Genomic DNA, 14,610 nt, shown 5'->3' on the forward strand with positions numbered 1-14,610 from the left:
GAGAGAGAGAGAGAGAGAGAGAGAGAGAGAGAGAGAGAGTGAGAGAGAGATCGTGGAGATTGGTAGGCTGTGGTAGAGGAGGCCCAGGTTCTTGTAAGTAGTATAATGCCATAACAATAATAACATTTTAATAGGAAACAGTTATTATATTATTTTGATAATTGCTTTAGTTTTAAAGATAATATGCCATGAGCAATTGGCCAGTATGTGGAAGACGTTTTTATTAAATGAATTATGAAAAATCAATAATTGAGATAAGTTAAAAAATATTATTGCTATGAGTGAGGGAATAATATGAAAACAATGTTTGTCCTTGATAACGGCCTAAGGGCCTAAATGTTGAAGTATTGAACAATTTACGAGTTTAATCAAAATAGTTATAGTCGTTTTTGATAAAATTCTAAAACAGTGAAAAATCTTTTTCCTTGTGTGGTACTGCCGGTTGTTTGATTTTAACGATTAAATTTCCAATATACCGTCCTCAAATATCAAATTTCAGTTCGAGCAACTTTTCCTTTTTGAGCTAGGATGTTCTTGTTCTTAATTGCTTGTACAACGGGGGCCTCAAAAGCACGATCGCAAAACTTCATCTTACTGTATAATCCATATATTGGTTAGTGAACGTAACAAAAGATCTTCAAATAATACAATTATCATTTACTCTATTTTAATGAACGAAACAATAACATTAATTTAATTATATTATTTCAATTTCTTGAGACAAGGTAATTATTTATTAAATAAATCAAAAATTTGTATCCATTTTCGTCTCAACACTTTTATTTTTCACCAGTCCAACGTTTCGGCCATTCAAGCCATACTAAAGGACATCTTCAATATAATTTCTTCCTCACATTAATTTAAAGTTTCTTTTGCAGGCTATTCTGCCCAGATCATTTTCTTTATTATAAGTTAAAAACCTATTTTTTAAAATTTAAAATCAGTAATATTTAATTTTTCTTATATAAGATTATCCACAATTAATACACTACCATATAACTTTATATAGTATAAAAATAGGCTTTTAACTTATAATAAAGAAAATGACCTGGGCAGAATAGCCTGCAAAAGAAACTCTAAATTAATGTGAGGAAGAAATTATATTGAAGATGTCCTTAAGGATGACTAGAATGGCCGAAACGTTGGACTGGTGAAAAATAAAAGTGTTCAGACAAAAATGGATACCAGTTTTTGATTTATTTAATAAAAAACATTAATTTTAGAAATATACAATAATTATTCCTTTTTAATATATAGACATCTCTCCAAAACGTAAGTTAACATAGAATTTCTCACCTTCTAAGAACATACAGGAAAATAATACTTGAAAAAGAAATAAATTATACTTAGGTTTTTTTTTTTTAAGACGAGTTGGAAAGATGTGGCGTGCTGCATGCAACTGCTTTGATAAGATAAAGCGAATTTTGTCAAGTGCTAAGCCTTCATTAGTGGAAAAAAATTCACTTCCTCGAGTAAAGAAATTGATTTCGGTTTATCTCTCAATATTATCGAGGTTTTCAGAAACGAGAATATGGCGTAGTAATAAAAAAATAAAGTTACAGGCTTTTCAGAGACCATTTTTTTTGCATGTCTTGAATCACAGAATTTGGTTCTATAATTTTTTAGGTTAAAAAACTTCCAAAGATGAATATAAACTATTTTATATTTTTCTGTATAGTTGTACAACGTTTCGGTACAATTGTCCCATATTCATGCACCTTAATAATCCTATAAATAATAATTTATTTTAATCAACAATTTTCATCCATGTGATAGATGTGTATTTGTAATCCATATAATTATATTTATCTCATACTTTCAATTTCACTATCGAAATCATGTCATTTATATAACATGGCTGAAAATTGTTTCACACGGCATTGTTTAATTCATTATCCCAATACATTCTTTTCTTTCTGTAGCATAAACATTGTTCTATATTGAATACTACCTCTTTGGATCTTATCAACATGTCTTGTGTGCTGTTTTGTTACCTCCTTATTTATATGCCCCACTTTATGGATTGTGTATTTTAAATTCAACTTTATGATTTTTTGATAATTTGACTATTTTATTCTCACTTATTTCCTCTATAATATCGGCGTAGTGTGTATTTAAATGTTTAGTGTCAGTTTTATAGTTTACTGTGTCTTTAATGTTTTTGATTATATGGATTGCTTCCAGAAACCTTCAGCTTTTCGTGTTTTGTGTTGTATGTATAATTGTGAGATTTTTTAAGTTGAATTTATGATTTAATGTTATTCTGTGGTAAGCCGGTGCAGTGCAATTTATATTTTTGACATTTTTACATTTAGTGATATATTGCTTGCTTCTGTTTTTTTTTTTTGTTTCACCAATATATATTTTCACAATCTATCTTGTATACTACATTTGATTTTTCCATTTTCTTTATTTTGTCTTTCCTGTTGGACAGTTTGCTTTGCAACTTATTGATATTGTACAAACCAGTTCTAATATTTATATGATCATATTCTGGTAAGGTCCAAAGAGGTAGTATACAATATAGAGCAATGTTTGTGCTACAGAGAGAGAATAATGCACCAATAGTACAGGATAATGAAGTGAACAATGCAATGTGAAACAATTTTCAACCATGTTATATAGATGACATGATTTCGATAGTGAAATTGAAAGTATGAGGTAAATATAATTATATGAATTACAAATACACGTATATGACATGGATGAGAATTTTTGTTTAAAACGAATTATTATTTGTAGGATTATTAAAGTGCCTGAATATGGGACAATTGTCCCGAAACGTACAAATATGAAGAAAAATATAAAATATTTTATATTCGTCTTTGGAATTTTTTTACCTTAAAAATTTATAGAAATTAATTTATCAAATTTCCTAAAAACAAAATTTGTTATTGGTGAATGTAGCAAAGAATATTAAAAAAAAAAATACATTTATTTAAATTGTGTATCTATAAATTAACAAAAGAGTCATGAGTTTTTCTTATACATGGAATATATAATAAGAGGAAGTATTGCTATGATGAAAAATTTAGAATTCGAGTTTTCGATGTAAATACGCGTTATGACGTTGCTCGGTCTAAATAAACAAGTCTTGGACTAAATAGCTTGAGATGAAGCTCAAATATTTCAAAAAACCCTTAGAAACGATACTAAAACGGTTGAATTGGTGTTTCAGTTTTTAGAATCAAATATAACACAATATTTTACCTTTCTACATACTCCATATGAAGGTAAGTGAAAGTGATAAATACTACTAAAATGGAAGGATAGATGGCGTGAGGATCTGGAAGATAGATGGAGAGGATTCGTCCAACAGACTGTAGTCATTCAGTGATTTCCTCTTTCTCCTTTCGTGAACAAACATCACATTTCCTCGCCTGACATCAGAATAAACATCGCTGATAAAACAGTCGCCGTATTCAAAACACGTCAAACCAAAACAGGATGCTCCCCCTGTTCCTAAATCCGTTTTCACTAAAACCTCTGGACCAGGTACGTGTTAAAAATAATCTGTTTTATTTTATTTAATTTTATCTCTTTTTCCTAAAATTACAAATGCGTATTTCTCTAGAGCAAGAGCCCAAGAGGAGAAAAAAAGGCAGTTTTTTTTCACCCCTAATGTTTAGAGAAAACATTGTATAATTACTAGTCAAAATTGATGAGTCTGCCAAGTATAGGCAAGGAAAATATAAAATGGCGGCAGTTCAAAACGTTAAAAAAGATTAATTTTTTCGCAAACTATCTGCATTATTAAAAACCAAATCTAACATCGTTTAAAGAAGAGTAACTTTGCTAAAATATGAGCCCTAATAGAGCTATTTACGTTCAATAGTTCACAAGATATAGCTTTTTAAAAAGAAACATTTCATTGAATAAAAACTGAAAAATTAGTAGTTAGTGAATTTATTTTGAGAAATCTATATCTCAAAAACCATTCGGCGTACAGATTAACACTGAAATTAAAGCAAGTTTAGTGCAATGTAAAGTAGCTTATGATGTTTATCTTTGTAAGAGTAGTATTTTCCATGATAATAGAAAAATTAATTCATGAAATGTTGATTTCAAGTTGTTTTTACAAATATTTTTATTTATAAAAAAAATATATCTTTGGAACCAAAAGAAGTACATACAGATACTTTGAAATCAAATTTTCAAAAGGGTTCAATTAATGTATATGCATATTCAAATAAAGCAATATCGAAGCATTGCAGGGTCTGCTAGTATTAATCAAAATAATAATTATTATTATTGTTTATAGAAAAGTTATATGGTATAATTAACCTGTTTATTATTTCTCCTGACTGAAAGTTCCCTTTTAAGTTCAGCTAAGACGCACAGTTTAAACATTCCTTCTATTCCGGCGATGTGAGGAATTTTATCATTTTACTGCTACAGAATGACAAAGGGGGCTGTAGAATTTTCATCAAGCTCGCGAAAGGATGATTTTTCATAATTAAACTGAAATTTAATACTTGTTTTCGTGTATTTAATTTCGGACAAATATAGAATTTAATATTAAAAAAAAATTGTTGAGTGAATTAGGAAAAATTTAAGAATGGATAAACGAAGTAAATAATATGTTTTCGATGTTGTCAAGTGCCACCATGACAAGGATATGAGAAAGGATTCCTAAGAGGACCTAGCTGGAGTTGACATGATTGGAATACTGGAGCGAGGCGACTTGCTAAGTGTCGAGATCAAAGGCACTTCTCCAGCTTCAGAGCAAGCTGACATCGCCGTGTCTGTCGACCAGTTGACACGCGGCTTTTATCACAACAGGATATGACGTATTGAAAAATAATTAAATGCAATAGCAATGAAAATAAGTTTAAAATTATGAAAAGTTTAGAGTTGATTATATTCTCAATAAACAATGGAAGTACCTGAACACACGTGCTATGATATAATCTGACAGGCGAAAAAAAAAAAATTAAGCATATGTTTATAAAAATAGAACAAGAGCCGGGGAGAAAAAAGGCAGTTCATCCCAATTTTTTATTACTTTAAGGAAAAATATATAATTATTAGTCTAAATCAATGAGTCTGCCAAGCATAGGTAAGGGGAATAAAAAATGGTGCCACTTTCAAAACGTTAAAAAGATTCATTTTTATTCAGAGCTCTATATCTTTAAAACTACCAACACCACAAAACTAAGAGAATAACATAGTAACAAGTAGAGCAAATTTACTAAAATATGAGCCCTAATAGAGCTATTTACGTTCAACAGTTCTCGAGATATAGCTTTTAAAAAAATTTTTTTTTATAAAAATGTACTAAAAACTAGTAGTTAGTGAATTTATTTTGATAAATCTATATCTCAAAAACTATTCGATGTACATACGTCAATTAGCACTCAAATTAAAGCTAGTTCAATGTACTATAAAGTAGTTTATGACGTTTATCGTCGAAGAAGTAGTAGTTTTAATTATATTCGACAAAATAAATTCAGAAAATATTGATTTAAATTTGTTCGTACAAATATTTTAATTTATGAAAAAATATATCTCAGGTCTGCCAGCACTCAAAATATAGGTACTTTAACTTTCTATAAAGTAGTTTATGACACACATCTTCGTAGGGGTAATAGTTTTTATAATATTCACATATGAATATAAATGTTGCACATAAAATATTGTTCGGACAACTATAAATCAATTTATTTTAGCAGCTACTCAATCAATTTATTTATCAAAAAACCTACTCCTCTTGCGAATATAAGTGTGACAAACTACTTTATAGTACATCTAATTAGCTTTAATTTGAGTGCTTGCAGGCATCTGGTTTTCAAAATAAATTTACAACGTCTCATTATTAAGTCCATTTTTATGAAATGAGCTTTTTAAAAAGCTATATCTCGAGATATATTGAACGTAAATAGCTATATTAGGGCTAGTATTTTTGCAAATTTAATCTACTTTTAATGATGTTCTCTAAGGTTTTACAGTATTGTTGCTAATTTTAAAGATATAGAGCTACAAATGAAAAATTAATTTTTTTAACACTTTGAAACAGCCGCCATTTTTATTCCCCTTACCTACACTTGCCAGACTCATCAATTTTGACTGGTAATTATACATAGTTTTCATTAAAGCTATAAAAATTTGTGGTGATATAACTGACTTTTTTCCTCTTAGGCTCTTGTACTATGAGTTTGTAACACTTTTGCCAGCTAATAATTGTAATAATTGGAATCTGTGAGTCTCATGAATAGGAAAAAATATTTTTAATTTCATATTAATAAAAAATTTCAAAGATACAAAGAACCTCAGGAAAAAGCATATCATACTCGTCTTTAGCGTCGTCTAAAAACCCCTTAAATACCATTCATCAAAGAAATTGAAAATTTTCGAACATGATTCATTCGAAGGATTTTGTTGACCTATTTTACCTGAAGCCTCTTTTAAGTCTTTGAATTTTTTAAGTCATTAAATGGAATCAGAATTTTTTTCTTCTTATTTTTCAGAAAGAAAGAAACCGAATGGTATTTAATTTCCTCGAAAAAAAGTAATACTTTCCCAGCTATGTGCCAATAAAGCTTAAGTCTTTTTATTTGAAGTTGTGTATTTATTTGTTCATAACGTTTTTTTCTACTAAATGAATCCAGGAATTCAATAGCTAAGAACCTCCCAGCATGAAATAGAACATCCAGAAAAAATAAAACAGCGCGTAAATTGGTTGAGAACAATCCGAGATCTTAAATAATTAACAAACAAACATCACATTTTTATTTCTATAGATTTTTAATATATAAAGTTGTATTTGTTTATTGGAACGCGTTAAAGCAGGAACTAACAGATTTAAAAAATTATTTTAGAAGTGGACAGATCATTTACATAGGAAGGCATTAGATCACGTTGTGACCTTTAGAAACGATATGCGGTATACAGTAAGTTTTCATACAGTAACCATAAGCAATCATATAGTAACCAAAAATTACTATGCAGTAACCATAAGTTATAATATAGTACTTGAGCCTATAGAAATTCCTTTCTTTAATAAAATGGATGTATAAATAAATAGTTAAAATTTGTATCTCACAAAGAATAGTAAAAACATACAGTAGTCATTAATGGCTTATATGTTAGAATAGAGTATTTTTTTTTGTTGTTAAGTCTTCCGTTTTCAGCAAGATAAAATATTATTAAACTTCGAATGACACAGCCTCCTAGATTTTTCGGAACATAGTGTTAGGAGAGTAAAACTATATTAAGTTTTAGAAAAAATTGTAGAAATATATTTAATATTAAATTGTTAATGGTGCTACAGAAGCATACTTTGACGTGTGTGAACAATTTCAGGTTTATGAGATGTAGGTTGTACTTACAGTTGACGTTCAGGGTAACCGTTGACTCTAGCTTGGCACCAGAAGGCATTGCTCGGTTCCAAACCATGCACTTGAAGACCGCTCCATCGTCCATCTTGTCTGGCTTCAGTGAGAGTGTGGTCATAACTCCGTTCTCGACCACTGTCGTCTTAGCTCCTTCGATGGGTTCGGGCTGTCCCTGTCTGTACCAGCTGCAACAATTTATTTTTAAATTAAAAAACAATATAATGAAAATTCTGGAATATGACCTAAGTCCGTTAATTATTTTTGATAAGACATTATTTGAAAATTCTAAAACAAATTTCTTATTCTGGCAGATACAATACTAAATGTAAATTAATTAAACAAAAAAAAATTATTTATTGATATTTATAACTTTATTTAGATATATACAACAAGTAGAGAATCTACCTATTGATAGAACAACAATAACATTTCTAGAGAAGATCATGAAGCCATCTTCTTTTCAGACGCCTAGGAAGATTATCAGGTAATGAAGAAGCCACGGAAAAAACAAGTAGGTTTGGATGGTTGGGAAGTTTATCATGGATTGGTATCTGGTTCTGGCTAATTCGGCAACATAAGGAACATTAAGAATTCTACAAAGGATATTGGATTGTAAGGATTGGATACGAGAGGAATTTGATGATTTAGTGAAGCCCAAAAACTCAACTCAATAAGTCCAGATAGGTCTTATTATATTCATATAAATGAGTATTTAGTAATTAGTTGGAAGTTTAGACCATTTGTCTACTAAGTGTAATTATAGTCAAAATCGACGAGAAGTTTCCTTTCTTTTCAGTCTTGTACGCAAATTCCAAGTCGTTCATTTATACAGATGTAGTCCTAGGCAACGGATCTGTTCGACAGGAATAAGTAGGGTATTATTAAAGGATACTATAGGAAGTCATGAGTTTACGACGAATGTGATTTGGTGGGATTTATTTTAATCCTCCTGTTTTGACACCATTCTTTAAGGGTGGTAATGTGGGTTGGAGCGTTTAGAATACAATTAAAGGGTCATTACTCATTGATTATAGATATGTGTTGTAAGCACACGTGGTGAGGTTAGTATTAGGATATCAGCTGTAAAAACTGTATGAAGTATAGGGCTTAGAATATTACCCTGACATACACCAGTAGACAGAGAAAAGAGGGATGGATAAACCTTGTTGTGATATACTTGGAATGGATAATGTGGGAGTATGTAGGGAATATGAATTTACGGATCTTGTATATTTCGGGTGCCAGATCTGATCAAAAGCATGTTAATCAAAAGTTAATAGAAAAAAATAAACCCATTAGAATGAATTTTAATTATTCACAACCCAAGTAAAGTTTCATGGATAAAATAACTTTAGGAGATATTACCCAGAGTGGGCACTTCAATAACATTCTTATCTCAAAAACAAAACCGAGATGATCTCGGGGTCGTTTTCTTTTCAGTGGCTTAGGTTGATAATAAGGGATCTTTTGTGAATCTAGATTATGACCTAGCTGTTAAATGTCTTAATAAAGTTTGCAATGAAAAGGATTTGTTCGGAGCCAAGCTAGGCTATTTATGGCATATTAAAATCATTGTGGTTTATTTCATCTGTGTCATAAAAAGGAAAGTTTGATATCGGTATTATGTATTTTAATTTTAGATGTTTGATAATTACGAAATTTATTTCAATGAATCACATGTTCAATAATGTATGTTCTTAGATTAGAATAAAACATGTATAACTATAGCCATTTCAATTGCTAAAGTAAATTTAGTAGGTATGTTTTTTTTTTGTGTTTTTTTTTTCCCGTACCCCCCTTGAAAAAATAAATTTATGTCTAGTAGGTATATGTATTTTTTATTTTTTGCTTACTTCCTTTATTATAAATAACAAAGGGTTGGGCTGAGTCCACTGAAGGGGGGGGGGGTTACATATTGGCCAATATTGGCCCAGGACCCGCTGGCCGGGGTGTACAAAGAACGGACGACATGTCACAATCTCACAAGCGGAGATTATAACACACAAAAAAGGCAATCCTTTATCAATTAAATAAATATAGTAGGTATGTGAATGTTCGAAACGTTTAATAAATTTTGAATAATCGTTCTTTCGAGATGTTCAAAACAAAGAGATTCTTTTACACCTATGTTATTCCATTTATCACTAGAACTTTCCATAGAAAGATGATACATACCAAAAAGGGTTTACCTCTGGGTGGTAAAATATCTGTACTTGAGGAACCTATAAAACTAAACTACATTGGACCTGTTAAAGAACTAGGCCTCGAATTAAATAAATAAGACGAATTATATTGTGACAGAAACGACGATATGTTTGCAAAATAACATTTAATGTTTTTTTAATTATGAAGTTAATAAATTTTATAATTTACTCTAGAATAGTATTTATTATTCTTCTCTCTATCAAGAATACTGAAATCCCGAAAAATATCTTAAAATCTGGAGCTAAGGGTGTACAATACCATGATAAAGCCAGCTCTAATATATAGCTGCGAGACCTGAGCTATAACAGGTAAAGAAAGCAGACTGATTTGAAGGGAAAGTCTTACGTTCAATTACAGGAGCAATCCGGGATCAAAGCCTAAACACCTGGGGGAGGACTAACAGTGAACCGCTTGAGGAGACTGGTCAGTCAATATCTCATGATATGAAGGCAAACAGGTTAATATGGGAGGCACATGTGGCTCGATGTAATCCATCAAGACCCCTCTACACAACAATGAATGCCAGTATAGTCTGTAAGAGACCACGAGAGAGGCCAAAAGCCAGATGGACAGACAGAATCTACAAAGATACGAAAGAGCAACTGGAACAATCCAGCAAACTGAAAAGTAGTAGCACAAGCGGCCAACGATCTACAAGACATGTAGATCCAACCAAAAAAATAAAAATAAATTATTTATTATATTTCTAATTTGATTGGTGACAGTCATAAAAATATGGGACAAATATGGAAAATTAATGGAAAACGTTTACTCCACCCAACTAAGACGATGGGGTATTTTGAAATAAAAATGAAAAATAATGGTGACAATAAAATTAATTGGCAGAAACTGTCATGGGGTTAGGGTGAAACATTCAAGTAGTACACACCACCCTCCAATGCAAAACATGAAAGTACTTCTCACCCGTAAGTGAAAACAAGCTTTTCTTACAAACAAGTCATTTTAAGGTAAGCTCACAAAATTATTGTCATTGATCTTGATAGAAGTTATCAGAAGTGAAGGACACCATTAAAAATAATTGTATACATTAAGTTATATAGCCAATTTTTTAAATCACTTACACCCTACAAGTTAAAGAGAGATCATACTGGTAGAGAATCAAAAGGAGTACTAATGATCTTTAGTTTAACATGTTAAAGCGAGTTAAAAGGAAAAAGTTATGTTAAATAGAGAAATATTTCTTGCTTTAATACAACATGGTTGAGAGTCTGTTACTAGGTCTGTTAAATGGAGAATGACGTCATCCAACAGATCAGCTGAGCTCAACATTTTGTTTGTTATCATGTTAGGCTACTTACTCATATTTTTTTTTATTGTTTTTAAACAAGACAATCAGTAGTCAAACTTTCAAACTTCTACTTTTCACTTACATCAGGCATGATGTAATAAATTACTGTAATCAAAACTCAAAAGCAAACAATAATGAGAAGGAAAGGTTACTAAACAAGTTGCTCAGAAAATCCGCTAGGAGCTATCTTGCATTTAACATGACTTTAAATAGGGCTGCTCTCAATTCTATACTTATAACATTTAACATGGTAAAACATTTTACATTTAACATAATATCATGAATACCCCTAAAGTTAGAAGTAGGAGACTTTTTTCAAGTTCTTTCAACGAGATGGTAAGAAGGAAAATAAAGTATAATTTCCAACGCGTAAAATTCAAGGATCATTACAGATCTTCAAGGAATTCAAGGCAGACAAAAACATCCAATAGAGAACTTGCATAATGGCTGTCTAGGAAAAATTATTAAAATAAAAATGCATCTCTGGTTCATTTTTGACCTATTTTGTACTGAACAATATAAGTTTGAACAATTTATAATGTTTAGTATAAAATAGTCTTGAATTGAAATTCAAGACATTAAGCGGTTTAAATTTAATGGCTGCTGGAACGAGAGTTACAGAGCGAGTAGAATTTTAAAAATCTTAGAGTTTTCATTTTACAAAGAAATCTTTGCAACTCATTTCCTCCAGTCGCCATTAATTACCCATCCCAATTAGGGAAGTTAATTCCTTCCGGTTAGCGGAGGAAATCCTTCACCAGAGTCTTGTCTAATTTACAAATAACCTAAAGAGGAATTTCGTTTTGTTTGTTTATTTTTTTTTTCTCGAAAACCGCGGAGAGAAATGTAATTAATTTTGAGGGAATTAGGGGGGAGGGCTATCTTGAAGGCGGTTTTATCTCTTCCGGTGATGATTTACAACTCCTGGGGCCGCAACAAACTTCTCCTTTCGGCTAATTTTGGTCTGAGGGGGGGAGGGGGTTAGTAATGGCCGAGTGTGATGTTTAATGTTGCTTCTGCACAGGGCCCCCTAAATTACATCGCCATATTGGCCACTCTTGGATTATCCTCTTAATTAGATGAAATTAATTTTTATTTATTTAATCCCTTTCAATTACTTTTTACGACCTGTATTAAGTTTCTTAGGCTTTGTGTAAATTCGTAAAATAATTTTTCAAACTTTTATCTTTATCTTCTTAATTAATTTTTTTTCTTTTATTCTCAATTTATTACCGCTAATAAGTTTAGGAGTTAGGAGAAAGCAAATAAGGATTTCGTTCTCAGAACTCCAACAGTTTTTTTTCTTTATTGAAAATTATAAAAGAGAAAAGTCGAATTTTCATCCTAAAGTTTAAAAAATTTTTGCCAGGCAATAGTGCCTCCATTTGACTAGTCGTCGCCCTTCGGCCAGAAAAACGCCGAAGCTGACTAGATATCCAACTAGAAAACATTTAAATGACTGGTAAGACGTAAGTACGTCATTCTGATAAATACTGAACTTCAATATGACTAATGGCCCACCCACCTTCATAAGGTGGGTACCCTTAATTGGGTAAAAATCTGGCTGTCTAGTGTGATTCTGAATAAATCATCTCGTTGCACAACCGTTGGTCTAGGAACAGTACTTCCCTTCAAAGTACTGCCCGTCATCTGTTGTAATGATACTGATTTAATATAGAATAAACAAATTGTTAAAATTATAGATGAGGAAAAGGCCGAAACGTCATAATTGCACAAGAATACATATTTAAAAAACATACTTGCATTAATGAATAAAATTAATTCATAAAAATAGCTATATACAGCATAATAAATTCTTATTTAAATTAAAAATAACAGAGAAAAAAGTTTCGGATAATCCGGATCTCGGATAAGTCGAATTCGAATAATAGAGTTCAAATGTAGCTGGCGTGTAAAAAATTATAATAAAAGAAAAGAAAAGAAAATCCCAGAGTTCTTTGTTGTAACATGTGTGGCTAGAAAAAACTTGAAATATTTTTAAATCCTGTGTTGATAACCTTTTACAAGGCCGCTTGGAAAGGCAGGTGTTCTCTGATACTTCGTCCAAGGTAGCTGTTACACAACAACAACCTAAATTCGATTTTTTAAAAAATTCAAAACACTCCAAAATAGCGAAATCATTTCAAAATAAGGGTAAAATTAACACAATTCCCTATTCGGTAGCGATTCCAGGTTCCAGAGATTTCATTAACTGATTAATCAATTTGAGGGAAGTATCAAAACAAGATCTTTATTTTAGAAATGTCACAGTTAATTACCAAAAAATCGATTCAATTATCAGGAATTCGTTGCAGTTAAATTCATATCATTGCAATAATATTAAATTTCGTAATATCATTAATTTCTAAATTCAGAATATACTTCCCAGTTTGAAATTTTTGTGAAAGGTTTATGAGAATTATTACAAAACAATTTATTACTTTCATCTTCATCATAGGCATGTTGTAATTAATTACTTAAATCAAAACTGAAGTAAACAATAACATGAGGGTCTGGAAGGAAGGTTATAAACATAAAGGCTTATACAACAAGTTGCTGAGAAAATCCGCTAGGGGCTCTTATGTATTTAACGTTTAACATGACTTCAAATAGGGCTGCTCACAATCTTATAGTTATAACATTTAACATGGTAAAACATTTAACATTTAATACAACATCATGAATACCCCTACTGAAGTCCTCTTCTCTGGAAGTCCTTCTTTACCTCATCTTCCCCTTTCCTTCTAGGCCATCCTCTTCCTCTCTTGCGTTCCACTTTGGTCGGTAGGCCTCGCTTGCTATCCTTGTTTCCGTGGAGATGTCCCAGCCATCTCAGTCGATTATCTTCTATCACACCGGCTTAATATTGAGGTTCGACCAGATGGTGGTGTTGCGTACTCTGTCTCTTCTTGTTTTCCACTCAATCTTTCGGAGGAATCTCATTTCTGACGCTTGTATCCTTGATTGATTCTTCTTATTCAGCGTCCATGACTCTGTGGAAAATGTCAAAATGGGAAGAAATGTCGGTCTGAAAACGGCCACTTTTGTTTTCTTTTCTACCTCTCTCTTGTTCAGAAAATTTATTATTTATTTATTTATTACTTAAATGTCCTTTAACAATTTATTATAAGATGTGATACTTTAAACGTACATATTACTCTCTTAATTATATTTAAAAAATATATTGAATACATATAACGAGTTTTCGACCAAAATTCAATCCATTTTTGGAAAATCATTATTAAAAAATTAATAACTCGAATTACTTTTGAAAATGTTGGTCTATAATTTGACAAGAGAAAAGTTAAATTTTGGAAAAAAATAAATAAGATTCACCTATATTTATTTGTCAGAAAAAATTTATTTTTCCGAAGCGCAAATATCAATTTTTATTGATATTGATATTACCGTCTTAATCCAAAACTATTGAGGTATGATGTGAAGTTTGAGAATTCCTGAAATATATGACTAATTGTCATATTGTTATTATATTACAGTATAATAACTATAAATTTTATATATCCATAATTATAACAACTGTATGAATAAATTAATAGTAATAACAGTAATAATAAAATAAAATGTTCGTGTTAAGGGGTCTTTATACCATTTTTAGAACTACGTGTGGTAAATTTTGCTTGAAACAACTTATTATTTCGTTAATATATGATTTCAAAAGTCAAACATACGCATTAAGTTCTATAACATCATTTTATTTGGCTTTCTAATAATTAGTTCTCATATATAGAGCAGTTTTATTTT

At 30.8% G+C, this 14,610-nt stretch overlaps 1 protein-coding gene across 5 annotated transcripts in view; it reads right to left on the bottom strand.

The window, feature by feature from the left end:
- The window catches only part of ed (echinoid), a 470,092-nt gene that overhangs the window by 14,080 nt on the left and 441,402 nt on the right, over positions 1-14,610 (bottom strand). For all 5 annotated transcript variants that reach the window (XM_067047437.1, XM_067047430.1, XM_067047419.1 and 2 more), the window contains exon 4: positions 7,329-7,519. In XM_067047437.1, the coding sequence (XP_066903538.1) occupies positions 7,329-7,519 (191 nt within the window). The remainder of the gene's footprint in view (positions 1-7,328; positions 7,520-14,610) is intronic.

The sequence above is a fragment of the Halyomorpha halys genome, unplaced genomic scaffold (genome assembly GCF_000696795.3).
Source record: "Halyomorpha halys isolate HHAL.00 unplaced genomic scaffold, Hhal_1.1 Scaffold507.1, whole genome shotgun sequence".
Taxonomy (NCBI): Eukaryota; Metazoa; Arthropoda; class Insecta; order Hemiptera; family Pentatomidae; genus Halyomorpha; species Halyomorpha halys.